We start from the raw sequence: 25,726 nt of genomic DNA on the forward strand, positions 1-25,726 counted from the left end.
ATCCCTTTCCCCGAGATGGAGATAATGATGAATTTCATATGAATATGGTGAAAGGTTTATGTCTTGGTGACAAGAAGGCTTTCCCATGGTTTTCAGGAGACCCTCAATGGGATATGAAATATATGAAAGAGGGAGGTGAAAATTGACTTAAGTATGCCCCATACTGGTTTCAGAGGGATAATAAGAAACAGAAGAAAGCAAAGAATTGTTTAAGTAAGGAAGAGTATGACCTTAAACATAAACACCTTTGCCTTTCTCTCATGTTTCCCCACCACCCTACACCAGTCAGATTTATCCTAGCCTCAGCAAGGACAAGATAGATCTTCTTGCTGGATATCATGCCACCCACCAAAGACCCCCTCCACCAGGTGCCCCACAGGCTCCGCCACAACAACAAGCACCTCCACAGACACAACAGCCAGCAGTACAAACCACACAGGCACCCGCCACCTCATAAAGACAAGCATCACAAGATTCTGAGGATAGTGATAGTGCCTCAGAGGGAGCAACAGGGGGCCACACATCAACTACCCAATTCCCCCCCTGCTGTTATAGTAGAAAAGGAAGATGATCTTGACATGATAGGAATGACAAAAGCTATTGGAGGTGCTCTTGTAAATTGTTTAAGCCCAAACAGAACAAAGAGTGGAAAGATATATGGGATGGATGCAGATGTACAGGGTGTCAGCATGCGGGCTCCTTTTATGACTATAGGAAATTACATTAAATAGGTAATTGACATTGAAGATATAAATAACATAATTAAACACTGTCCTAAACCCAGTCAATCATCATCCGCTACACTGAGTTACTTAAAGAGGGAGTCCCGCGAAAAAAAAAAAAAATTAAAAGTCAGCAGCTACAAATACTGCAGCTGCTGACTTTTAAAATAAGGACACTCACCTGTCCCAGGGTCCAGTGATGTTGGCACCCGAGACCGAATCGGTCCTCGGGTGCTGCCGCCGCCAATTCCCTGTAAGGGAATCAGGAAGTGAAGCGATGCGGTTTCACTTCCCGGTTCCCTACTGCGCATGCGCGAGTCGCGCTGCGCTTCCTAACTGGTCCCCGCTGTCTCTGGGATCCGTGTGTGTCCCAGCAGACAGCGCGGTGGGGACGGGAAGAGGCGTAGACTCCCGTGGGAGTCTATGCCGGAAGTGGGTGCAAATACCTGTCTTAGACAGGTATCTGCACCCCCCTCCCCCCTGAAAGGTGCCAAATGTGACACCGGAGGGGGGGAGGGTTCCGAAAAGCGGAGGTTCAATTTTTGTGTGAACCTCCACTTTAAAAAAGGGTTGTAATGGTAGAAATTATACACAGGAAGATATGCGATTGAGGTGATTGGGAATACATCTGCCTTTAATTGGACAAAGGTTTGCAGTATTTCGATGATAGAAGCCAATAATGTTCATGCAGATCAGTATAGTCTAAATACAGACAGGGGCAGAACCACAATGTGGGACCAATTGGAGGAGAATTAAAAAAAGCTTTTAAAAATAGGACCTCTCTCCCCACTGCCATAGCATGTAAAAAGAAATCTGGAGAAAGTGTATTAGAATTCTGGAAAAGGTTTGTAGGTGTATGGACACAGGAAGCTGGATTATCCACATTGGCAAATATGCACAGCTTAATGATCCACACTTTCATTAGCAACCTTAAACCACCACATGGCTTAATGGTAAAGCAGATGATTTCTGATTGGCCCACAAAATCAATGGAGGACTTTCAGAAAGCACTGACTGAAAAGGACACAGCAGGTTGCCTTGATATACCGAAAGATAAAATTTTAGGTGTCTTCTTTAAGGAGGTCCACCTCAACAGGATACGAGACCTCAGGATAATTATGGGAATGGGAGGTAGAGGAAGAGGGAGAGGACGAGGGAGAAGTTTTTCCCGAGCCCCCCTCCCTCCAGAACCGGGTGCTTCAATTCAATTGTGGAGCTGAAGGTCACTGGAGGAATCAATGTCCTTATGAGATCTATGAACAAAATAATCATCAGCCCTTGAATAATACCAATCCTGGTCCTCAAAGATCCCAGAGTCAACCAGCTCCTGGTCCAAGGTTTCTAATCCAGTGGACCCAACCAAAACAACAATGAAGCTGCCCAGAAAGTGGTATCCCAGCATTTCCTCTTGTGTCTCACGCCTTTGATGACCAACCTCTAGTGACCCTACATATAAATGGGTTACTGATACCATTTCTCCTTGACACCAGGGCGACTCGGAGTACTTTAAGCCAAGATTATTATAGAGGTGAGACCGCAAATGCTGAGCCTTCAATCAATGGGAATTAATGGGATACTCACCAAGACCTACAAAACCCCTCCCCCTTGATTGTAGATGATGAACATGGGTCCGTAATAATCCATCACAGTTTTAGGATCATACCAAATTGTCCTGTAAATCTCCTGGGAAGAGATTTGTTGGGGAAGCTGGACATGAAAATAGTAATGTCTCCAAGTGGCGGTCTAACTGTATATTCTAAAAAGGTCCCCATAGTACCTATTCTAGCTTTAACTGTCGAAGTACCAGAAGAGGAATTTTCAAGGGACTTACAAGGGTCCTAGTCAGATGGACCTCTGAATGTAAGTCTTATCTCTTGTACCCCATACAAAGCCACCCTCAAACCTTGGGCAGAACCTATATACCTATATACCACAAACAATACCCTTTGTCAAAAGAAAAGGAGGATGGAATTGCTCCCATGGTGGAACATTTCCTTAAACAAGGAATTTTAAAAGAGACAATTTCACCTTACAACACTCCTATAAATCAAATCAAAAAAGCCGGATGGCAGTTATAGGTTTGTTCAAGACCTTAGGGCCATAAATAATCTTGTAGTGCCCGTAGCACCTATAGCAGGGATCCTCAAACTACGGCCCTCCAGCTGTTGCAGAACTACACATCCCATGAGGCATTGTAAAACTCTGACATTCACAGACATGACTAGGCATGATGGGAATTCTAGTTCCTGAACAACTGGAGGGCCATAGTTTGAAGACCCCTGACCTATAGTACCTGATGTGTCATCACTCCTGACTTCCATATGATCCGATGCAGAGTATTTCACAGTAATTGATGTAGCAAATGCATTTTTAGCGTCCCGGTGGATGAAGAGACACAGCCTATTCTTGCATTTTGTTTTATAAATCACTAGATGACCTGGTGCAGAATGCTCCAAGGGTATGTAGACTCCCCTGTAGTCTATTCAGTTCTACTCCAGGCAACTCTGTGGTCCTGGACTCCCCACAATGGTTCAGTCCTATTACAGTATGTTGATGATTTGTTGTCATGCAGTCCGAGCCAGGTTGCCAGCAGAGAGGATGGTAAAGATTTATTGTACTGGTTAGCAGAAAATGGTCACAAAGTCTCTAAAAAGAAATTGGAATGGTGTAGAGACTGTTGAATACCTTGGTTTTACCCTCACAAAAGGAGAAAAAAGAGTTAGTCACAAGAGAGCTGCAGCTCTTGTGGGTCTGCCCCGCCCACTGACAAAGAAAGATACGTTCTCTTTTCTTGGTATGATTGGTTACTGCCGCCAATGGATACCTGACTGCTCTTTCTATGATAACGTCTTGAGGCAAGCCACAGGCTCAGACATGCCAGATTGTGTCAGATATCAGGTGACTTTCCCATTGTAAGTTTTCTTGGTGACACATCATCCGGTATCATTATGATTGGGTTTTCCATAATGAGGCTTGGTTACAGGCCGATTTTAGCACCACTGTGATTGGATCATGATGGATGCGGACGCCATTTTCCCGCAATCCAGAAATGACGGTATACACGGCGCGAACAGCTGTTATCTTTTGATTATTACCAGTTTACATATATATACAGGCACAAGTGGCAGACGGGCATATACCCCAGTCGAAGTCCCATAGGACGAAACGCGTAGGGTTTGTTATGCCTGTCTTGCCACCATTTGAATTTTAGCGCTATTTTCTTTGTTCGTTTTTTTGAAGAGCCAGAGTGTTTTTATTACTTTGTTTTAATAAAAGCTGGTTCTTAGCCAATTTACATTATGGGGAAGCCTTTGTTTTTTCCCTTTAACTTTGAGGATTGACATCCTGCCTATGAAGCTGGATCTACAACAAGTACCTACCACTGACATCTTGGATGTGATAGGTCGGTGAGATCAGAGTGATCGAGTTGGTGAGTGTTGCCATTCCTCCATCATCTCCAGCTGCTGGGAACCAGGAGCTACCCCCTCCTGCTCCAACACAAGCCCGTCTGACTCCCAAGCCGTTGACTGGGAGTCCATCATCTCCGGTAAGGGTATATATGCCTACACCTCACACACAGATGTTCATAACCGTATCTCGTGGATGCCATCCTTTGATCCATTGGTCCCCCATCACAGACCTTGGCGGCCGTTGATCGTCTTTTATTATATTATTTGGATTTTGAGTCATTAGTTTTATTTACATATGAGTTTTGGATGGACTTTCTGTTATATTATAGTTTTTTCTTTTCACATAAGTAATTTTTTGTGTGCCAAACACTTTATTGACGTGCAAAACCCTCACTTTTTTTTTGGTTCTTATGTATTTAACCACTCCCCCTTAACATTTGTGGTTCTTCTTATATTGTTTTTTGAATATATGCACATGTATTGTTTTGTCTACTGGTTCACCTCAGGAGCCACAATATTTTATATATGATTCACCTATATATCCTATCCATATACCTTGCGGTTCGGACTATTTACTTGTTTCTGTTAGTGTCAACTAACAGTTCCTATAGGACCTATTTTCATTAAAATTCTTTGTTGTGCATATTGCCCTCCAGACACCATTCTGTTTGGCTTCGCCCAATAAAGGACACTTTTTAGCGCCACACTTATTTTTATATGCCAGATTGTGTAAAATGGACAGATGAAATGTGTGATGCATTTGTGTACCTTAAGACAGCAATGGTAATGGCCCCTGGCCTCGAATTGCCCAATTATGGCAAGATGTTTCACTTGTTTGCCAGGGACAATTGTAAATCAATGGCGGGTGTCCTGGCGCAGGAACACGGTGGAAAACTCCACCCTATTGTATTTTTTTCAAGAGTGCCAGTGTCGGTACAGAGCATGCCGGCTGTCTCAGAGCTTTGGCATGCTGTGCTATGGTAGTAGAAATGGCTACTTCTTTTACTCTAGGACATCCAACCACCTTACATACTACTCATAATGTATCCATTATGTTAAAAAATATTCATACCCATCATATGTCAGTCCAAAGTTTGAGTGGATACAAGGTTATTCTACTCTCAAATCCAAATCTCAAAATAAAATATGCTTCACCCACTTCAGGCCCAGCCCAATCCTAAATGCATTACTAGGTCTAAAAGTAGAAGAAGATGAGATAGTTCCTCCACACGAATGCATTGAAATAATCCACCAGGACACATCTCCACGTGCAGAAATGTCTTCCACTGCAATCCCTGGGGCAAAAAATGTTTTTGTTGATGGTTCTTGTTCCAGACCAAATGCCAACACATATGCAGGATATGGTGTAGTCCAGTTGCCTGATGTAGTGCTCAAAGCAAACCCAGTCCCATTTCCATTTAGCAAAGGCTGCAGAACTGATTGCCCTTATAAGCATGCCAGCTCTTTGAAGGACAAGATGTGAACATTTATATTGATTCTAAATACGCATTCAATGTAGTCCACGATTTTGGTATTATCTGGTTAAAAAAAGGGTACATAGCAGCAGATGGCAAATCAATTTCACATTCAAAATTAGTGTCCAGCCTTTTGAAAGTGATTAAATTGCTTCGCTCTATAGCTATCCTCCACTGCAAGGCACATACCACAAACCAAGATGATGTTTCAAAAGGAAATGCCTTAGCTGATAAAGCAGCAAAGGAAGCAGCTTCTAAACAAGAAGCTACCATACAAATGCCATCACTTGCACCTGAAATGCCCCTGTTAGACTAAACCTTGTCAGATCTTCAGACATATGCTACAGAAACTGAGATTAAACAATGGAATATTGCAGGAGTGCAGAAAAGCCCAGATACTGGACTTGTCTGTCAAGAGGGGAGACCATGTATACCGGTAGCTAGTGCACCTTTATTTATTTCTCAGTATCATGGGGTAGGGCACAGAGGCTGGCAGGTCACATGAGAATTATTGGACAATGATTTCTTTATCCCCGGTCTTCCCTCTTTGGTCAAATCATATGTTGCCAGATGCATCACATGCATCCGAAACAAGAAATCCACACAAGGCAAAACATGAAAACCTTACATATACATCCACACCTTTTACACATTTACAGATTGACTTCACCCATATGTCTAAGTTAGGTAAAAGACAGGAATATTTACAGGAATATTTACTTATGATAGTAGACATGTTCTCAAGATGAACAGAAGCATTTGTAACCACAACAGAAGATGCACAAACAGTTGTAAAAATCCTCATGCAGGAAATTATCCCTAGATGGGGATGCCCACTCCAAATAAATTCTGACAATGGTCCTGCCTTTATTTCAAAAGTGTGCCAAGATTTAGTGAAAGCACTTAAAATTGATTGGAAATTTCATATACCTTACCACCTGCAGAGTTCAGGTATTGTTGAGAGAATGAACAGAACCATTAAAGATAAAATAAGAAAAGAAACAGGAGGCACACAAGTGGCAGAAAGTCCTACCAGCAGTCTTGGCTGAAATAAAAATGACACCTCTAAGAAAACAGGATACTCTCCATTTGAGGTCCTATCAGATCTCTCTGATAGTATTCCTACCTACATGGATCATAACTAATTGTATTTGTCATCCTGAGGACTTGAGAGCCCTTAATGGTATATGTGGGTCACCCAATAATACCATCGAAAATACACATACCAGACACAAGAGACATACACAACCAGATAATGAAGGAGTTAAAACTGATAGTTTTACAGACAAAATGTTGCTACTGAAATTCAAATATAATTATGCCCAGAAATCAGGGTATGAGAAATGTTGGATATGTAGTAAACTGCATCCTAGTACAGCCTGTATTCCCCTTATGGCTGTACCTTTAAATATCACCTTTTTTTTAAATGGAACTCCTCCCGTTGTTTTAACCAACATATCAGGTTTATATCTAAGCAACATCGTTACTTTTACAACAATGGGTAGAAGTCATTCCCCTGACTGTTTTAATTTAGGGAATGAGACACAGACTAACCCCTCTACATGCAGTAGGTCAATATTTAACATTTCCACATGTAAACCTAAGGGAAACTCCTCCTGTTCACTGCTCCACATATCTGATCCCGATTTAAACAACACCTTCTCTAATTTTTCTTCCCTCCCTGCTAATGTAAGGGATATACTACACCAATTCATACTCACAGCACAGGACAAGTACACTTATGGGCTTATTGCTAAGAAACCATTTGCACTAGGACAAAGTGTCTATGTGTGTTGTGGGAAGGTATGCTATCCTTGGGTCCCCCTCCATGTCCAGGGATGGTGTTGTTTGGCCTCTTTGGTCCCGATTATGGGAGTAATGGGTAACAATAAGGGAGATCATCTACTTGAGGCCAGTATGCATCCAAGATAGCCTCTTAAGTATAGAATGAAGCGAGAATTGTTTCTTGAAAAGGATATGGCATGGGCTTGGTTTCCCTCATGGACAGGATGGGGGATTGATATGATTAAGAAATTAATAAATTATTCTAAGATACTAGATGAAATACTGGATAAAAATTCAGATGACATCACTAAGTTAAATTTTGAAACAAGAGCAATCAGAAAACAACTAGAACTTCATGACATGGCCATAGAAAGTATGAGTGCAGCCCTTACAGGTTTACGTGAGATGACTGAAGACTATGAATGTTGTACTTGGATACATAATGCCAGTGTAGCACTGACCCCAGAAGGAGCTGCTGATATTTGATTTATAGGGGATATCTTTACCCCCTATAAATTTGCTCAACCCGCTTGACACAGCTGTGGTGTAGTGTTGGTGTGAAGCTTAACACTTAAGGACACTCCCACAATACACAATAGTGTACCTTTTACCAGTTCCTGGGTATGCGTAGCTTCACCTGTAGAAGAATTAACAACACTTCTACACATTGAAATTAACCAGAATGTAATTTTACTGAGTCTGGTATGAACAATAATTACAATAGCTGAACTGCTACATAAACATAATGTGACAATGTGCTGAACTTTACAACTTATTAGGATATAAAGATTTCTTGGATAATCCCCTGCAGGTGCATCTCCAAGTGGGACTAGTGCTCAGAGTGAACAATGCCTTTACACTGGGCACCTTCCCACTTCCAGCACGCTGTACTAACACAGTAATGCAAGGTTATAAACACAGCACAATATAATTGCTGATGAGCTCCTCCTGCTATATGATGCAGTCCTTTGTCACTGTGATTGAACACAAAGCCTTACAATGAAAGATGTAGTATTTGATCTTCTGTCTTCTGCTAGCTATTATACTGCAGTGATTGTAATCCAAGGGTTTAACAAGCAAAGCAATAGTGTAGAATAATAATTGAAACTGTTCTTGCGGTGTAAGCACACTTATAACTGCCTCCGGTATAGTTGTCACTGAACCGTACAGTGTCAGTTCTCAGTGAAGTATAGGCTTGAGGCCTGCTTAAACTCAGTCTGTTTGAGTGAGACCCCTCTGCGGAACTCAGGTCTCAGCAAACACTGCGGTATGAGTCTAAGTGTGTAAAGTGCGTTAAAGAACTGGGCGTCCGCCCTCTCACCACACCAGGCCTGGATGAATGGATGCCTCCGTTCTGCTGGTCTCAGTCCTGCCGTCAGTCAGCTCTGCCACGCTGCACCGTAAGATGACCGGGACCTTCAAATGGCTCCGTCAGGTGTCTCTGGATCCTTCCCGATCCAGTCACACTGTTTCTCCAGCACACAGGTGTAAGGCAGAGTCGCTGGTTGTTCTGCTGCGCACGATGTAGGCCGCAGCTCTCTGGACCACCTCCTCACATATCCTCACAGGCAGGCCACGCATCCAGAAGAGAAAGAAAATGGCTGCGATGAGCCTTTTATATCCTACCCAGCATGCAGTTCAGCCACTCAGTGTTCATGGGTAGGTGAGTGGGCATTCTGGGTAGGTAAGTCCATTTACAAAGTAAACATTAAGTCACTTCCTGTGTGGGTTTTATATGAAAGATTAACAAGTCTATTCATAAGTATACCAGTAGAGGGAGCCAAATACTAATTTATAACATTGTCCATTGTTTAGCATTATATTGCATTAGAAGGCAAAAATACCAGCGCTACACCAGTATAGAAATACCTGATTATTATGACATTATCTCACACCACAGAAAAGAAGTAGATAAATTAAAAATAGAAGCACAAGACATAGCAAAGAATTGGGATCCTTTCAAAGGATTTCGTTTTGGAGGAATATTTTCATGGCTGAAAGACATTGCTATGACTATTATAATGATTTAGCTTTTTCTATTATTTTTATATGCATGTTTCAAACTTATAATGTGTATCACTGCTAGAGCTACTCGAACCCCTGACCCCGCTGCTGCTAATAAAGCCTACCTTAGCATGTACTATGATAAGAAAGCTAATGATGTTACCATGGAGAGAAAGTAAGTCATGTTCATGAATTAAGAGGGGATTGTAATAGAATCTATAAACAACTGACTCCATCTTAGATTCTCTTCCATTTTACATAAAAGTATAAGTGAATTTTTTGTGTGTGTGAGTTTTGCCATAATCAGCTTAAAAGTTTGCATAGAACCACACCCTATGAGATACTGTGATTATCTGTGTCAGCAAGTCATCAGCTATTTCTTGTTATCTAGTCAAGCGGCCTAACTCTTGATAAGAAATTACTGAGTGTAAAGTCTGAATAACCCTTAGACATGTATTTTACTGGTATATATACTACTGTTGTATTCAATAAAGACAGAGATCTTATGAACACACACTTAAGCTTGTTTCCCGTGTCTCATTTGGTCTCTCACATATCCGAAGGTCCCGGTGGCCTGCCTGCATAAACCAGGGTGGTTGTCAAGGTGTATAATTCCTTTCATCCATTATATTAATGAGTTATACATGGGGGGCACACTATACTTTGGCCCCCTCAGATCCCTCCACCCCCCCAGGAATGCCAATGCAGAGGTAGTCAAAATAATTTTCTTAATTTTACTTTGACAGGCTGTCACTGAAACCGGCCCACTGAGCCATCGGCCCACTGGGAAACTCCCGGCCCACTGGGAAACTAACAACTAGCATCAATGATCTGTAAGGGGGCTAGTCTTCCCACTAATCACAATGTAATAATGTCCTTCACCCACTGACCACTGATATAAAGGGGTCCTTCTCCCATTGGTCACCACTGTAAGGGACCACTGCACTGATCACTGATATAAGGGGATCCTTCTCCCATTAGTCACCAATGTAAGGGACCACTACACTGACCACTGATATAAGGAGGTCCTTCTCCCATTGTTTGCCAATGCATAAGACCACTACACTGACCACTGATATAAGGGGATCCTTCACTCACTGGTGACCAATGTAAGGGACCACCACTACACTGCCCACTGATATAAGGGGGTCCTTTTCCCATTAGTCACCAATGTAATGGACCACTACACTGATCACTGATTTAAGGGGGTCATTCTTTATCAGTGCCTATCAGGGCAGCCTCACCAGTGCCCATCAACAGTGCTCATCAATGCAACCTCCCCAGTGCTCATCAGCACAGCCTCATCAGAGCCCATCAGCACAGCCTCATCAGCACCCATCAATGCAGGCTCACCAGTGCCCATGAATGCAGCCTAACCTGTGTCCATCAATGCAGCATCACCTGTGCCCATTAATGCAGCGTGACCAGTGCCAATCAATGCAGCCTGACCTGTGCCCATCAATGCAGACTCACCTGTGCCCATCAATGCGACATGACCAATGCCCACCAAAGCAGCCTCACCTGTGACCATCATTGCAGTGTGACCAGTGCCCACCAATGCAACCTCACCTGTGCTCATCAATGCAGCCTGACCTGTGCCCATCATTGCAGCGTGACCAGTGCCCACCAATGCAACCTCACCTGTGCTCATAATTGCAGCGTGACCAGTGCCCACCAATGCAGCTTCACTTTTGCCCATAATTACAGTGTGACCAGTGCCCACCAATGCAGCCTCACCTGTGCTCATCAATGCAGGCTGACCTGTGCCCATCATTGTAGCGTGACCAGTGCCCACCAATGAAATCTCACCTGTGCCCATCATTGCAGCGTGAACAGTGCCCACCAATGCAGCTTCACATGTGCCCATCATTGTAGTGTGACCAGTGCCCATAAATGCAGCCTTACCTGTGCCCATCATTGCAGCATGATCAGTGCCCACCAATGCAAACTCACTTGTACCCATCATTACAGCATGACCAGTGCCCACCAATGCAGCCTCACCTGTGCCCATCCTTGCAGCATGACCAGTGCCCACCAATGTAGCCTCACCTGTGCCCATCATTACAGTGTGACCAGTGCCCATCAATGCAGCCTCACCTGTGCCCACCATTGCAGCGTGACCAGTGCCCACCAATGCAGCCTCACCTGTGCCCATCATTGCAGCGTGACTAGTGCCCACCAATGCAGCCTCACATGTGCCCACCATTGCAGCGTGACCAGTGCCCACCAATGCAGCCTCACCTGTGCCCATCATTGCATCGTGACCAGTGCCCATCATTGCAGCATGACCAGTGCCTACCAATGAAACCTCACCTGTGCCCATCATTGCAGCGTGACCAGTGCCCACCAATGCAGCTTCACTTTTGCCCATAATTACAGTGTGACCAGTGCCCACCAATGCAGCCTCACCTGTGCTCATCAATGCAGGCTAACCTGTGACCATCATTGTAGCGTGACCAGTGCCCACCAATGAAATCTCACCTGTGCCCATCATTGCAGCGTGACCAGTGCCCACCAATGCAGCTTCACATGTGCCCATCATTGTAGTGTGACCAGTGCCCATAAATGCAGCCTTACCTGTGCCCATCATTGCAGCATGATCAGTGCCCACCAATGCAGACTCACTTGTACCCATCATTACAGCGTGACCAGTGCCCACCAATGCAGCCTCAGCTGTGCCCATCATTGCAGCATGACCAGTGCCCACCAATGTAGCCTCACCTGTGCCCATCATTACAGTGTGACCAGTGCCCACCAATGCAGCCTCACCTGTTCCCACCATTGCAACATGACCAGTGCCCACCAATGCAGCCTCAACTGTGCCCATCATTGCAGCATGACCAGTGCCCCCCAATGCAGCCTCATCTGTGCCCATCATTGCAGCGTGACCAGTGCCCACTAAGGCAGTCTCACCTGTGCCCATCATTGCAGCATGACCAGTGTCCACCAATGCAGCCTCACCTGTGCCCATCATTTCAGCATGACTAGTGCTCAGCATTGCAGCATGACCAGTTCCCACCAATGCAGCCTTACCTGTGCACATCATCGCAGCGTGACCAGTTCCCAAAAATGCAGCCTCACCTGTGCCCATCATTACAGCGTGACCAGTGTCCACCAATGCAGCCTCACCTGTGCCCATCATTACAGCGTGACCAGTGCCCAACAATGCAGCCTCACCTGTGCCCATCATTGTGGCATGACCTGTGCCCACCAATGGAGCCTCAGCTGTGCCCAGCATTGCAACGGGACCAGTGCCCACCGATGCAGCCTCACTTGTGCCTGTTATTGCAGTGTGACCAGTGCCCATCAATGCAACCTCACCTGTGCCCATCATTGCAGGGTGACCAATGCCCACCAATGCAGCCTCACCTGAGCCCATCATTACAGTGTGACCAGTGCCCACCAATGCAGCCTCACCAGTGCCCATAATTGCAGGATGACCTGTGCCCATCATTGCAGCGTGACCAGTGCTCACCAATGCAGCCTCACCTGTGCCCATCATTGCAGCATAACCAGTGCCCACCAATGCAGTCTCATCTGTGCCCATCATTGCAGTGTGACCAGTTCCCACTAAGGCAGCCTCACCTGTGCCAATCATTGCAGCGTGACCAGTGACCATCATTGCAGCATGACTAGTGCTCAGCATTGCAGCATGACCAGTGCCCACCAATGCAGCCTCACCTGTGCACATTATTGCAGCGTGACCAGTGCCCAAAAATGCAGCCTCACCTGTGCCCATCATTACAAGATGACCAGTGCCCACCAATGCAGCCTCATCTGTGCCCATAATTACAGCGTGACCAGTGCCCAACAATGCAGCCTCACCTGTGCCCATCATTGCAACGGGACCAGTGCCCACCAATGGAGCCTCACCTGTGCCCATCATTGCAGCGTGATCTGTGCCCCCCAATGCAACCTCACCTGTGCCCACCAATGCAACCTCACCTGTGCCCATCATTGCAGCGTGACCAATGCAGCCTCACTTGAGCCCATCATTGCAGTGTGATGAGTGCCCACCAATGCAGCCTCACCTGTGCCAATCATTGCAGCGTGACCAGTGCCCACCAATGCAGCATCACCAGTGCCCAATATTGCAGGATGACCTGAGCTCATCATTGCAGTGTGACCTGTACAGAGGAAAAGAGAGGGCTGCCGGATCATCACAGAGCGGGTATTGCTGGCTGTAACAGCTTTCATTTGAATTGCCTTCCCCTTGCGGTCACACACAGTCCCACCTCCTGACCCGGTGCCTGTGACAGACAGAACACGTCCCGGCATTGGACCGGTGTTCTGTCTATCATTGGCGCAATGTAAGGGACCACTAATATAATTGAGTCCTTCTCCCATTGGTCACCAATGTAAGGGACTACTAATATAAGGGGGTCCTTAAAAACCATCTAGAAGAAGTCACTTTGATGACAAAATGCACCAGCAGGAACTAGACAGCGTGTGTGAATCTTCTAAGGAGTCAGGAATCTCTGGGAAGCTCTGGTACACAGAGCGAAGTCCTGTGTGATAGAGTGCAACGGAGAGCTGCAAGGCAGAGCGGGACTTCAGTCTGATCTGGTTTGACACTTGTTTTTATATTTTTATGTGTCTCTATCTTCCTATGAACTTGTTCCGTTTGATGGTATCACACTGTGTGGATGTTTTTGGTCAAATACCTTCTGCAGGATGTGAAACACCTGAGACATCCGAGCTCCAAGGAGGATCTGACAGCGGCAGGGCTGAGCCAGTTGGTGGGATATCTCTATGTCTGTCTGCCACACTGAAGAAAATTTGGTAATAGAGATGGGTGAGTGTATGTCCATGTGAATGGTGGTGGGATACACTTATTTACATGTAGCGCTACCCCCGCAGGAGCCAGCAGTAATAGAGTTCCCCTGAGGTGTTTCCATGAATTGCCCTGCAGACAGGCACACAGTCACTCCTTTGGTTCAATGATCAGTCTAGGGGAATGCTTTTCTGATGCTATAATGTAGCTCCTGAGCTTGTATCGGAGTTGGGAGAATGTAGGATACTCCAGTAATTCTTAGCAGCAATCTGAGGACACGAAGGGGTGGATTTAATAAAGGCAAATAGCCTGTGCATGTTTCAAGCGCAGCTGCATTCATTTTCCCCAGAGCTTAGTGAATGTGATAAAGCTCTGCTGATTTCCATCAACCAATCATGTGCAAGAAAAAATGCTGTTTTTTCTTTTTTCCTTGCACCTGTTTGGGCATTCTATACAAAGTGACGCTTCACCACATTTACTGAGGAAAGTGATTGGAACTACGTAGTCTATTCTATTCTAAAAAATTGCAATAAGCGTATATTGATTGGTTTACGCAAAAGTTATAGCGTCTACAAAATAGGGGCTATATTTATGGCATTTTTATTATTTTTTTTTTACTAGCAATGACGATGATCTGCAATTTTTATCGGGACTGCGACATTGCAGCAGACAGATCGGACACTTTTTTTTGGGACCATTGACATTTATACAACAATCAGAGCTATAAAAATGCACTGATTACTGTATAACTGACACAGGCGGGGAACGGGTTACCACTAGGGGGTGATCAAGGGGTTAACTGTGTGTCCTAGGGAGTGATTCTAATTGTGGGGGATGGGACTGCCTGGGTGAGGAGAGAGATCGTAGTTCATACTTAGTATGAACAACAGATTAGTCTCCTCTCCCCTGACAGCACAGAGATCTGTCTGTTTACATTGACAGATCTCTGTTCTGTCACTGTGTGGAGCAATGGCGGGTGCCCTAGTGGTCTGAAAGCGAGCCGACATACAGCTACGACTGCTCGCCCAGGGGAGCCAACATGCCGCAGTATAACTGTGGCGGCTGGTCGGGAAGTGGTTAAATGTATTCTATTCGAAATTCAAATTTCAGAAAACAGTTATACCCCTGTCACACTGGGGCAATTTAGCGCTAAAAATAGTGAATGTAAAGCACCTCCCCAGTGTGAAAGCCCAAGTGCTTTCACACTGGGGCCGTGAGCTTGCAAGACGGGAAAAAAAAGTCCTGCAAGCAGCATCTTTGAGGTGGTGAGGGAGGGGTGTATACACTGCTCCTCCACCGCCCCTGCCCATTGGAATGAATGGGCTGTGCTACCAAAGCGCCGCAACACTTCGGCCTCTAGCGGGGTGCTTTTAACCGAATAGCGCCGCTATAACAGTGCCGCTAAAACTAGCGGCGCTTTACACCTAACACCCGCACCGCCCCAGTGTGAAAGGGGTCTTACTGTATATTGTTATATTCTTTTTATTATATTCCATTCTTTTCTATTGTTTATTCTATTCTATTCTACTTTATTATTTGATTTTCTTTTCTATTCTTTTCTATTATATTCAAATTCAAAATGTATTCTATTTGAAATTCGAATTTCAGAAGATAGCTATATTCTTTCTATTTTAGTCTCTTCTATTTTTTATTCTATTCTATTCCTTTATCTTATATTCTATTCTGTTTTCCCTTTTTCGATTCTATTTTGTTCTGTTTTACTCTGTTCTTTTCTATTCTATTGATTTATTTTCTATTCTATCCCTTTATTTTCAATTATATTTTTTTTTATTCTATTATTTGCTATTCTGTTCTATTTTAAATCTATTATATTCTATTCTTTTATAATCTATTCTAATCTTTTCCATTCTATGCTATTCCTTTATTTTACTCTCTTCGAAAATTCAAATTTGATTAGAAAATTATTCCAATTCGAAAACTATTCAAAATTTGAAAACTGATCGAATTCGAAAACTGTTGGAATTTCATCTGAAATTTAGTTTCGTTATTTCAGATTTCGGATAGAAGAGGAACGGACTATCACTGAAAGATCTTTATTAAACACTGTGAAGGCTGCTTTGTCAGTCGCATCTATCTGGTAAGCACACACTTCACCTGGGGTGTGGAGTAGGTACTTACCACTGATCAAGAGAGGTAGTTACTGCCACTTATTAGGAACGGTGGTGGTGATACAGTGGGGATTCCCTCCTAGCAACTTTTTTCATCTACTTGTTCCACAAGACACTCATTTTTTTGTTCCAGGTCTCATACTATTTATACACACTCCCAGCTATCATCTGGGATTACCATATTACCAAACCAGGCTGCAGAAACATTCAGCTGCTAATTTGACTTTTCCAGCCCACTATGTTCCAGAATATTTCCAGCCAGACCAGTGGAGACAGTCATCTCTGCAGCCAAAGAAACACAAAGCAGACCTAACTAATCACATGCAACTACACTGATTACAGTGAACCAAGAACTACATTTACCTAACCCAACTCTTGTCTAGGAGGGTGCTACATATGTAACATGTATGCTGGGTAATAGAGAATTCTTCTCACTTGTACATAGGTGGATAAAGACGTTTTTAGCACTGACACCATTTGTGTTTGGACTTTCTATGAACTTTAGACATTTATAGACAACTTTTTCACAGCACAACATATATTTAGTCATATACTTTTTTGGACTTTACTTATTTAATTCTTCGCATTATTTGATTTGATATATATACTGTATATACTTGCACTATGAGAGACACATTCATTTTTTTTTAGCGCTGTATACGTTTGGGACTGGCCAAAATATATAAACCCCTTCAAAACCAAGCACTCCCCCCCCCCTCCTGACCAGGCCAACTTACAGCGCTCTCAAATTTTCAATGACAATTAGTCATACAACACTGTACCCAAATTACATATTTATGATTGGTTACAAAGCGATATTGAATCTGCAGTTCTGTATTATTGCCACTAGATGGAGCTAATGATCATTGGAAATCATTGTATGAAATAAAAAAGAACACAAAAATTCATCATGGCTGTGTGAGTCCTTGTCACAATTTAACATTTTTTCAAAAACAGATCTTTAAATCTCTACACCACAAAATGTACTCAGCCAATGAAAGGTAATGACATTTTTATTTTTCTACTGCTATCAATGGCCAACACAGTACAACACTTCATCCATGTCTTTGGTGATCTCTGATCTCCTTATGAACTGTTTATTACATGATGAAGATCAGCCATGGAGTATATCTGAGGTGTATATCAGGGTGTGCTTTCCTCCACACAAGGAAACAGAAAAGAGAGGGCGCACCGGCCTTGTGCATTATCCTTTAACAAATTTATTTAAAAATAAAAACATAATAAAACTACTCACAAAGGTAGATGAAAAATCACGAATAAAGTATTCTTTGACTTGTGACAGTCTGTCCACTGATAGCAGTCTCCAGATCCTAAGAAGAGGACGTGCAAACCGCTGCTGTCTGATGCGTTTCGAAGGTTCCACCTTCTTCAGAGCCTCTAAGAAGAGGACATGCAAACCGCTGCTGGCTGACGCGTTTCAGAGGTTCCACCTTCTTCTTCACAAGTCAAAGACTACTTTAAACGTGATTTTTCATCCACCTTTGCTAGTAGTTTTATTATGGTTTTTTTTAAATAGATTTGTTAAAGGATAATGCACAAGGCCGGTGCGCCCTCTCTTTTCTGTTTCATTGTTTGATTGCTAGGATATCCCTATCCTGGAGGGCAGTAAGGCCAAAAGCTATTGTCCATCCTGAACTCTGAACTGTCAGGCTAACAAACTTGTGCGCAAGAATATTTGTTTTGTTGTACTGAATGTGCTTCTTCCACACATGATAGATGTGATGTCTAGCAACATTCATATAGAAGATATTTCCTGCACTCAAGGCACTAATACACCTCGATGGTTGTGTGGGATCCCTGATGTACAGGAAGACAGGACTTCAGTGAGGAGCAATTCCCTCACTCAGGACAGGAAAACGGCTTCTCCCCCGGGTGAGATCTCTGATGTTTGTAAAGATTGGACTTTACTGAAAAACATTTCCCGCACTCAGGGCAGGAATATGGCTTCTCTCCTGTGTGAGATCTCTGATGTATGTCAAGACTGTACTTCAGTGAAAAACATTTCCCACACTCAGGACAGGAAAACGGCTTCTGACCCGTGTGAGATCTCTGATGTGTGTCAAGATGTGACTTCACTGTAAAACATTTCCTGCACTCAGGACAGGAATACGGCTTCTCCCCCGTGTGAAATCTCTGATGTGTGTTAAGATCTGACTTCTGTGAAAAACATTTACCGCACTCAGGACAGGAAAATGGCTTCTCCCCCGTGTGAGATCTCTGATGTGTGTAAAGATGGTACTTCTGTGAAAAACATTTCCCGCACTCAGGACAGGAAAATGGCTTCTCCCCCGTGTGAGATCTCTGATGTTTGGAAAGATGGGACTTCTGTGAAAAACATTTCCCGCACTCAGGACAGAAATACGGCTTCTCCCCCGTGTGAGATCTCTGATGTGTGTTAAGATCGGACTTCAGTGAAAAACATTTCCCGCACTCAGGACAGGAATGCGGCTTCTCCCCTGTGTGAGATCTCTGATGTGTGGAAAGACTGGACTTCTCTGAAAAACATTTCACACACTCAGGACAGGAATACGGCTTCTCCCCTGTGTGAGATCTTTTATGCCTATTAAGATAGGATTTAAATTGGAAACACTTCCCACACTCAGTACAGGAAAAGCTCTTCTCTGTTGGAAGGACGGCACAGTCCCTCACAGTCTGAGGTTCCTCAGGATAAGAGGAATACGATGGTCCATCTACACTGTGTGGTGCCGGATGGACATTTGAGGTAGTCGGGTTTTCTCCTGGACTATACTGTGTGATGTCCTCATCTTCTACTTTACAGTCTGGAGACAAAGTGAGACAATCCTCTGAGGTTTTCCTCATCTCCCGTCCATCTACTAAAATAGATGTAAAAAGATTATTACTAGACATGAGCAGATTGGTTCCTGCTGTGCTCCAATCAAATCATCAGATATAAAATGTCCAGCTGGTAGGAAATGGGTGCAACAAAAGAGAATACATATTATGTGTATATATAGCAGTGGGTAGAGGGGAGAAAGCAGAAGTTAGCACTATGTAATGTACAACAGTGGTCATCAACCCTGTCCTCAGGGCCCACCAACAGGCCAGGTTTGCAAGATAACTGAAATACATCACAGGTGATATCATTTGCTGCTCAGTGATTGCAGTATTCTAGTCTGCATCTCCCCAAGGTAATACATAAAAACTGGCCTGTTAGTGGGCCCTGAGTACAGGGTCGATGACCACTGATGTACAACATATTGTATACGATACAACAGATAGGACTATATAGTATCAGAATGATGTAATGTACACCATAGAGTATATAGTGCAGGGGTCAGGAGTATGTAATGTACAACAGAGTATATAGTGCAGGGGTCAGGAATATGTAATGTACAATATAAATTATACAGTGTAAGGGTCAGGACTCATAATATTGGTATTCAGTAATCAGTGGAAGATTAAATGTTTACATGAGACAAGTTGCAGAGGTCCCACACCGCTGCCTCCCATCTCCTGAGACTGCACTCAGTGACTTGGGTCTGAGACTATACAGACATATCCCTCCACCCGGCACAGACAGCAAATAACAGAACAAGTAACCCTGGGAGAATTGTTCTGTCAGAGATCAAGCTATACCTGGGCATAAGGTAGAAAACCCAAAGCACATGCCCGTCCTAGGTAGAGCAACATTTATGGTGAAAATCAACCTTTTGCTGCCAGTTGAACCCCAGAATTTCCATAAGTGCAGTCTAGATCCATAAATTGTGTCTGCAGCACAGAGAAGTAAGATTATCACCCAGTCCTTGCCCTACTCTGGACCAATCAGTGAGCAGTATGGGTGGAGGAATGTATTTAGTATTAATGACCCACCTGTGCTGATCTCTGTAGGAGTGTCCTCCTCTATAAATGTCCCCGTTATTCCATCCTCCTCCATAGACTGTTGAGCATTCCTCACATACATCTCTTCTTCTTCTGCTTTAACCTCAAATTCTATATCGATTGGATCTCCACTCTAAATCAAGAAAATGAGAGAGAATATCATCTGTAAGATATAAGATTTATTATTGTGATATCACATAAAAAATCTACACATTGTTTCTATAAGTGTGTTTTATATCCTCCGTCCCACCAACCTTGTAACAGTGAGGGATGATGTGACCTTCCTGTGTGGAATCCCGGGAATACAGAGGACGGGGACATCTCTCTGGTGGGCTCCTGGTATTTGGTGGCTCCATCATATCCTTGTGTCCTAAAAACTCCTCCATCACTCCATACTCCTCATCCTCCTCTTTATACTCTTCTTTAACATCAATATTATCATCCCTGAGATTTCCACTCTGAATATATAATAAAACATTCATTGTAACAAACATGCTGTGTATATATTTTAGAACTACCAATAATTGTCAATCATCTACCTGATGATGGTGAGGGATGGTGTGACCTTCCTGTGTGGAATCCCGGGAATACAGAGGACGGGGACATCTCTCTAGTGGTTTTCTGTAGCTGGATGATTCCACCATGGTGTCCTGGTACAGATCTTTGTGTTCTTTTAGAAACTCCTCTATCACCTCATCCTCATCATCCTCCTCTTTTATCTCTTCTTTAACCTCAATTTTAGACTCTCTCAGGTTTTCACTCTGAATATACAATACAAATTACTGGTAACAATGCAGATAATGTACAGATCCTAATGATACTATCAGTGATTGTTCCTCATTTACCTGATGATGGTGAGGGATGGTGTGATCTTCCTGTGTGGAATCCCGGGAATACAGAGGACGGGGACATCTCTCTGGTGGGTTCCCATTACTGGATCCATCTGTAGGAAACACACACACTGACTGAATACATTGTTTCTATGTGTTTATCAGATGATGGAGGATCTAGGTGGAGCCTCCGTACTGCTCTCTCCTTTACAATAAAGTCTCCTCTTACCCGGTGATGTGAGGGGCGGCTGATTGTCCATCATGATGTCCTTGTAGAGATCCTTGTGTCCTTCTAAATACTCCCACTCCTCCATGGAGAAATAGACAGTGACATCCTGACACCTTATAGGAACCTGACACACACAATGATACAGTCACCATCCAGACACATCCCTTGTCTGTTACTGGATAATGTCCCAGAATTCCCAGCACCGCTCACCTCTCCTCCATGATCTCTCTGGTGACTTCTAGAATCTTCTTTGTATATCTCTATTTTATCAGGGAGGGAGGTGGAGGCAATGTGATGGTCATATGATCTCCAGACTTCACAAGAGGAAAATTCTAGATCTAAAAACAAAAAGTAAAATCAAATGATATTCCCAGAATCCTCCTCATCTCTCCATTTTACTAAAGCCCACCTAAGGCTGATGTAGAATTTACCCACACAGGACCCCCACACTCCGTAGGTTAAAAGCTTGTTGCAGTCTGTAGGGGTGTTGAAAATGATCGCTGCATCACGATTCTGCCCTTCCCGATTTGGCATCGATGCGGTAGCCAGCGTAATCGACTATGCATGACGTCATTCCGGCTCCTCCCCCTCCCCCTGCACAGCAGTGCTGCTGGTGATGACAAGCCACTTATCGGCTGGCTGAGCCTGGCGCCGTTCCCCATCAATAGGTGGTGCAGCCTCAGCATGCTGCCCCCACCCAGGCTCTCCCCCTCCTCAGGATTTATACCTGTGGACAGTGACCCCTCTCATCTCCCCGATGTGTGGGTGCAGAGCTCCATGGAGCTGTGAGACAGATCACTGTAGCTGTTATCACATCCGTGGGAGTGGCGGAACAATCAGGGTTGCCAAAGTCCCTGGAGATCCTGCACTGTGGGGGACAATGCAGTGTTTCCAGCCTCCTATTATACCTGTGACAGTTTGAGAAAACAGACTGATTTCTCCCGTCCGTACGACAGAAGAATCAGTGTGTACATTTAGGGGCCGGTGGCTGCAGCTGAGCGGATTGTCTCTGATACTCGTCTCACACAGCCCAGCGAAGTTCACTCTCCTCCCAGCAACGGACGGAAAATGAGCAATGCATACAGCTGCCCCTCCCCCTCCTCTCGCCCCCATTCTCCCCGTGTCTGCCCGGTCCGCCGACGCTCCTATCCCGACGTACATCTGTGAAGGAGAGAGAGGAGGGGGGGGGGGCGCGGGAGATGTGAAGAATAGTCAGCAGCTACACATTCCAAGCTGTGTGAACTTCCAGCCTCGTCCCTCCAATGAGTGAGCTCTGCATTGTTCATTACACATTCATCACTGAACTGTCCCTTTCTCTCCCTATCCATCTCCCTCCCCCGCTCTGTTCTTCCAAGATCCAGTTAGCACTAAGCCACTTATGCAGCCCATATATTGTTCACTGTTTTTTTTTCGTTTGGTCATTACACTTCCCCATCTACGCATTCCAGGTGGATGGGGGAATCCTCCGACAGTGGACCAGTGGGTGAACAACCAGGGTTGCTGTCCTGGCACCGCTATTGACAGCGCTGGTCTCTGTCTCCATGGCAGCAGCAGCGCATTAGAACCTAGTGCTGGCTACTTGGTGCATCATGTCTGCAGTCTCTGACCATCTCCTGTATCATCTGCAGTCTCTGACCATCTCCTGTATTATGTCTGCAGTCTCTGACCATCTCCTGTACTATGTCTGCAGTCTCTGACCATCTCCTGTATCATCTGCAGTCTCTGACCATCTCTTGTATTATGTCTGCAGTCTCTGACCATCTCCTGTATCATCTGCAGTCTCTGACCATCTCCTGTACCATGTCTGCAGTCTCTGACCATCTCCTGTATCATGTCTGCAGTCTCTGACCATCTCCTGTATCATGTCTGCAGTCTCTGACCATCTCTTGTATCATGTCTGCAGTCTCTGACCATCTCCTGTACTATGTCTGCAGTCTCTGACCATCTCCTGTACTATGTCTGCAGTCTCTGACCATCTCCTGTATCATGTCTGTTGTACTTTTTTTAAGAATTGATAAAAAAAAAAAAAGGAGTTCTCCTGAGTGCTTGAATTTTTTTTATGAAAACCGCACGCAGTAATCTTGATGCATCGTGATACATCGCGGATTTAAATCGAATCGTTGACATGATAATCATAATCGAATTGTTAGGCCAGTGAAGATGCGCACCTCTAGTATTCTGACATCAATGCAGGACCAACAGTTCCACTTTGCAAGTGAGGATGCCAAGAGTCCTCCCACATCCTAAGAGCATAAAAATAAAGCCAGATGGAGGGACATTGGGAGGAGGAGCTGTGAGGTCAGTGTGATGTCATAGTACATATAGACTCTGGATGGAGGGACATTGGGAGGAGGGGCTGTGAGGTCAGTGTGATGTCATAGGACATATAGACTCTGAATGGATTAAAATTTGGATGAGGGTATTTGAGGCTCCCATGCAAACAAATCATTGCTCTTGGCTGTGTCCCTCCTCTCCTAAACTGAAGAGTGAACTTTGACCTTTACCATACAGAAATCTGTCAGGAATCTGTGAAAGTAAGCTCTCATGTGATCAGGTGACGTGCGGAGGAACAGAGTGTAAATAGCAGACAATTTTCTCCAGAGCTCCTAATGGTGGGGATGGATTTTGCTGAGTGCTGGTGCCAAGTTTCCCCCCCCCAGGATCACTGCAGGTGTGGAGAAAAGCTGTGTAAGAGGATATGGAGGAGAGATGAGGAGGAGATCCAGGAATCAGGATAAAGGTCAGGACAAGCAACAGACGAGCGCATCCAAGAGATGAAGCCGGGGTCACTACACAGAAAATCAATCCAAGGAAACAACAGGCAGGACGAGGAATAGCAAGAAGGAGCTCAGAGACCAATGAGAATATTGCTCAGCCAATGGGAGATGATTTCAGCATGACTTACATAATGAAGGAGATGAGGGGGAGGGGAGGAAGTCACTTATGGTGACCATAGAGACATGGAAATTCAGCTGGTTCAGCAGGGATCGGTCACATTTCCATCCATGTGTGGTCACTGCCGGATAAAAGTCACTCGATCAGCGGCTGCAGCCAATAGCTTCATCACTGATCTGTGTATTCTGAGAGCGGAGGAGCGCCCCCCATTGTCAGAATACAATAGTGCAACGGGGAGGATTCTCCCATCCCCCTCCAATGTGTGGATGGGGGAATCACTTCAGTTTTTTCCTCTCATCCCGCTGGATGATCGATAAAACTGAACCATGTATGGCCAGCTTTGGAAGGAAGATATATTCATCATCAACTGATCCCCCTGAAGGGGTTAATCCACATTTCCACACTATATATGTGTGTATCATCATCTGCTGGAGATAAAAGACATCACAGTGACTATGGAGGAAGAGGACGGACATGACGGGGGGTTACTGGGTGTAAATAGAGAATAAGATCTTATTACCTCCTCTGCTACCACTTCCAGCAACGTCTCCTTTGTACTTTGTACCTCATGGATCGTCTTGTCTGCATCTGACATCACTTCCTGTGTGTGTCAACATCACTTCCTGTCTTCCATAGAGATTTTCTGGGTAGAAGTGAGATCACCACCTTGTGGAGCTCAGAGGAACTGCAGCCCAGAGAAACGTCTGGTAGTGTGAACACGGCCTTGTGCTGTGTGTGTATGTACTGTATATCCTTATAGATGGGTCATCTCCACTCCCACCAAGGGGGATAGAAATATATTACTGCTCGGGGGGGGAGACATTTTGGCCCCTTTGATTTTGCAGTAAAATTGATTGCAGATTTTAGTCATGTAGAACATCTGTTATATGGATACAAAGAACCCCAGCCGAGAGTAAAGGGTGGAAATGGCTCCTGATCCCCAGATTTGGACAATGATGTCACCAATATAAATAGAATAAAACCCGCGCTATGTGTAACAACTCAAATACCTACAAAAATAACTTATACCGGACTGCTGCTGTAACAAAGGTAAGTATTCCCTTTATCAACTAGAAGAGCATTATGTGTCACAGCGCTGTCCTATTGTGTGTGCACATAAATCATCACAAATACACTAAAATATGTGGAGACATTCATATATAAAGTGCTAGGGGCTCAAATAATATTATCTGCAGATCTACTGCTTCCACTTTACACCTACTTCATTCATCTTATGGTGTTTATCAATGAATGAAGTAAACTGATCCATGTGCAAATTCATATACAACATAAAGTGCTTTGTGCTCAAGATGATGTTCCCTGCAGATCCACTGCTTCCACTTTGCACCTACTTCATTAATGTTATAATATTTGCTGCTATATTAAATAAACTAAAAATCTGTGCAAATTCATGTAATCATACAATATTTTGTACTATAGTGTTCTCTGCAAGTCCACTGCTTCCACTTTGCATCTACTTCAATTAACTTATTTTTCTAAAAACAAATCCACCAATCAATGAAAAGTTGATAAGGTGTAAAGTTCTCGGTGCTCCAAACTGTGCCAGCTGTAGTGTAGCCACGCCTTCTTCCACCTCTTACACACGGGATGG

General features: G+C 44.2%; 2 protein-coding genes across 3 annotated transcripts in view; one reads left to right on the forward strand and one right to left on the reverse strand.

Annotated features, from left to right (window-relative positions):
- LOC141121986 (uncharacterized) overlaps positions 1 to 25,726 on the forward strand; it is a 159,885-nt gene that overhangs the window by 60,492 nt on the left and 73,667 nt on the right. The window lies entirely within an intron of this gene.
- Positions 17,532 to 24,938, reverse strand: LOC141121972 (uncharacterized). Of its 2 annotated transcripts, XM_073611754.1 has the most exons (8): positions 24,635 to 24,931; positions 21,430 to 21,557; positions 21,220 to 21,343; positions 21,006 to 21,103; positions 20,700 to 20,921; positions 20,415 to 20,618; positions 20,152 to 20,293; positions 17,532 to 19,154 (listed from the first exon to the last, which is right to left on the reverse strand). In XM_073611754.1, exons 3-8 carry the CDS (start codon positions 21,302 to 21,304, stop codon positions 18,160 to 18,162), a joined length of 1,746 nt encoding a protein of 581 aa, XP_073467855.1. In that variant the 5' UTR covers positions 21,305 to 21,343; positions 21,430 to 21,557; positions 24,635 to 24,931; the 3' UTR covers positions 17,532 to 18,159. The 2 variants fall into 2 exon arrangements, with proteins under 2 accessions (XP_073467855.1, XP_073467856.1); XM_073611755.1 differs by lacking the exon at positions 20,700 to 20,921 and having other exon boundaries at positions 24,635 to 24,938.

Source organism: Aquarana catesbeiana, unplaced genomic scaffold, assembly GCF_042186555.1.
Source record: "Aquarana catesbeiana isolate 2022-GZ unplaced genomic scaffold, ASM4218655v1 unanchor236, whole genome shotgun sequence".
NCBI lineage: Eukaryota > Metazoa > Chordata > Amphibia > Anura > Ranidae > Aquarana > Aquarana catesbeiana.